Source organism: Cyprinodon variegatus, unplaced genomic scaffold, assembly GCF_000732505.1.
Source record: "Cyprinodon variegatus isolate N-32 unplaced genomic scaffold, C_variegatus-1.0 Scaffold593, whole genome shotgun sequence".
Classification (NCBI taxonomy): Eukaryota; Metazoa; Chordata; class Actinopteri; order Cyprinodontiformes; family Cyprinodontidae; genus Cyprinodon; species Cyprinodon variegatus.
Genome location: NW_015151046.1, coordinates 419,623 through 420,913, shown reverse-complemented (window position 1 = coordinate 420,913; position 1,291 = coordinate 419,623). Strand labels below are relative to the sequence as shown.

Here is a 1,291-nt window from a genome sequence, read left to right as displayed (position 1 = left end):
CAGATCGTGACGGCGGGGCTGACCATCAGCAGAAGGGACGCTGTCCTTCTTGTCCAGCACCAGCTGCTCCATCTCTTTCCTCAGGTCCTCATGGTTGATCGCTGTCGAGTCAAAAGCGTCGCTGACAAACTCGGAAACTCCAGGACTTGTTGAAATCTCTTCCTCCTCCTCATGAGGGGCCTACGGTTCGAGCAGACAGTTCAGGAAAAGTTAAACCACCGATCTTCTCTTTGTTCATCTATAAAATTCTCGATCTTTTAGCGATTTTACCTTCTGAATGTCGCTGATGGAAACCGGTGGAGTTTTTGGTCTGACGTTGTCTGCAAAGCAGCACAACCATGTTTAAGGGTTCAGATCTTAAACCAGCTGCTGATCATCTAAATCAATAGAAAGACAGCCGCATTCCTAGGCGGTGAATTAAACACATTTTTATTTCTGTATCTCAGCTGCCAATTTGTCACCTGAACCGGAAAAATTGGTACGTATGAAGTCATGGGACATAGATCTAATTTAAAAGGCCTGGTTAGCATGCATGGCTCTGATTGAGACCGACCTCAATGTCATGATTCAGACAGGAAGAGATAACACATCAGCTTTGGGGAAAATGCAAAATAAAATCTCTGAATCACAATATAAACCAGGCAGGTTCACCTGTTGGGAAACTTTGGTGTGTTTGCAGCATTTAGGGTAGATAAAATACGCAATTAAAAAAAAGAACAGTATATTTAACCGGCGGTAGGAACAACAGAAAACAGATGAGGTAAAATAATGATCCTCTTTTAACTTGAAGTAAAAAAAACAAAAACAAAAAACAAGAAAAAACAAGCGTTTCTTGTGCGAATCACTTTTACAGAGTTGCTTTACGTTGAACTGCTTTCAGTATGAAAACAAAAAGAGCTGCTAAAGAATCGCGTTTTAAGGCCTCAGTTAGAAAAACACTGCAGTCTATTTTCTGGCTTTGAACTCAGTCTCCATTGGAAGCGGTCCTTCATCTTTTCTGTTTTATAACATGGTGCACAGGTTGGTGACGACGTCACGTTAAAATACAGCTCTAATAATGGTGCATCTCACTGATTAGCTGACTGAAAAAAGTCTCCAAAGATCCTAAACTGTTTCAGTTTTTAAAGTCAAGTTATTCCTTATCCACACTAAAGTTAAAGAGCTCTAAGTCTGGATGAGAAACATCTTTGCAAAACTGTACATAAAAAGAGCATTAAGGAATAATGACACCTAGTGGTTCAAACCAGAACAACAGCTGCTACGCTGCAAAAAATCTAAATCTTGATAAGTG

General features: G+C 40.4%; 1 protein-coding gene across 1 annotated transcript in view; it reads right to left on the bottom strand.

Annotated features, from left to right (window-relative positions):
- Positions 1–1,291, bottom strand: part of syap1 (synapse associated protein 1) — a 16,766-nt gene that overhangs the window by 3,415 nt on the left and 12,060 nt on the right. The window contains exons 7-8 of the mRNA XM_015392482.1: positions 271–320; positions 24–180 (exon numbers count right to left, since the gene is read on the bottom strand). Coding sequence (XP_015247968.1) covers positions 24–180; positions 271–320 — 207 coding nt within the window. The remainder of the gene's footprint in view (positions 1–23; positions 181–270; positions 321–1,291) is intronic.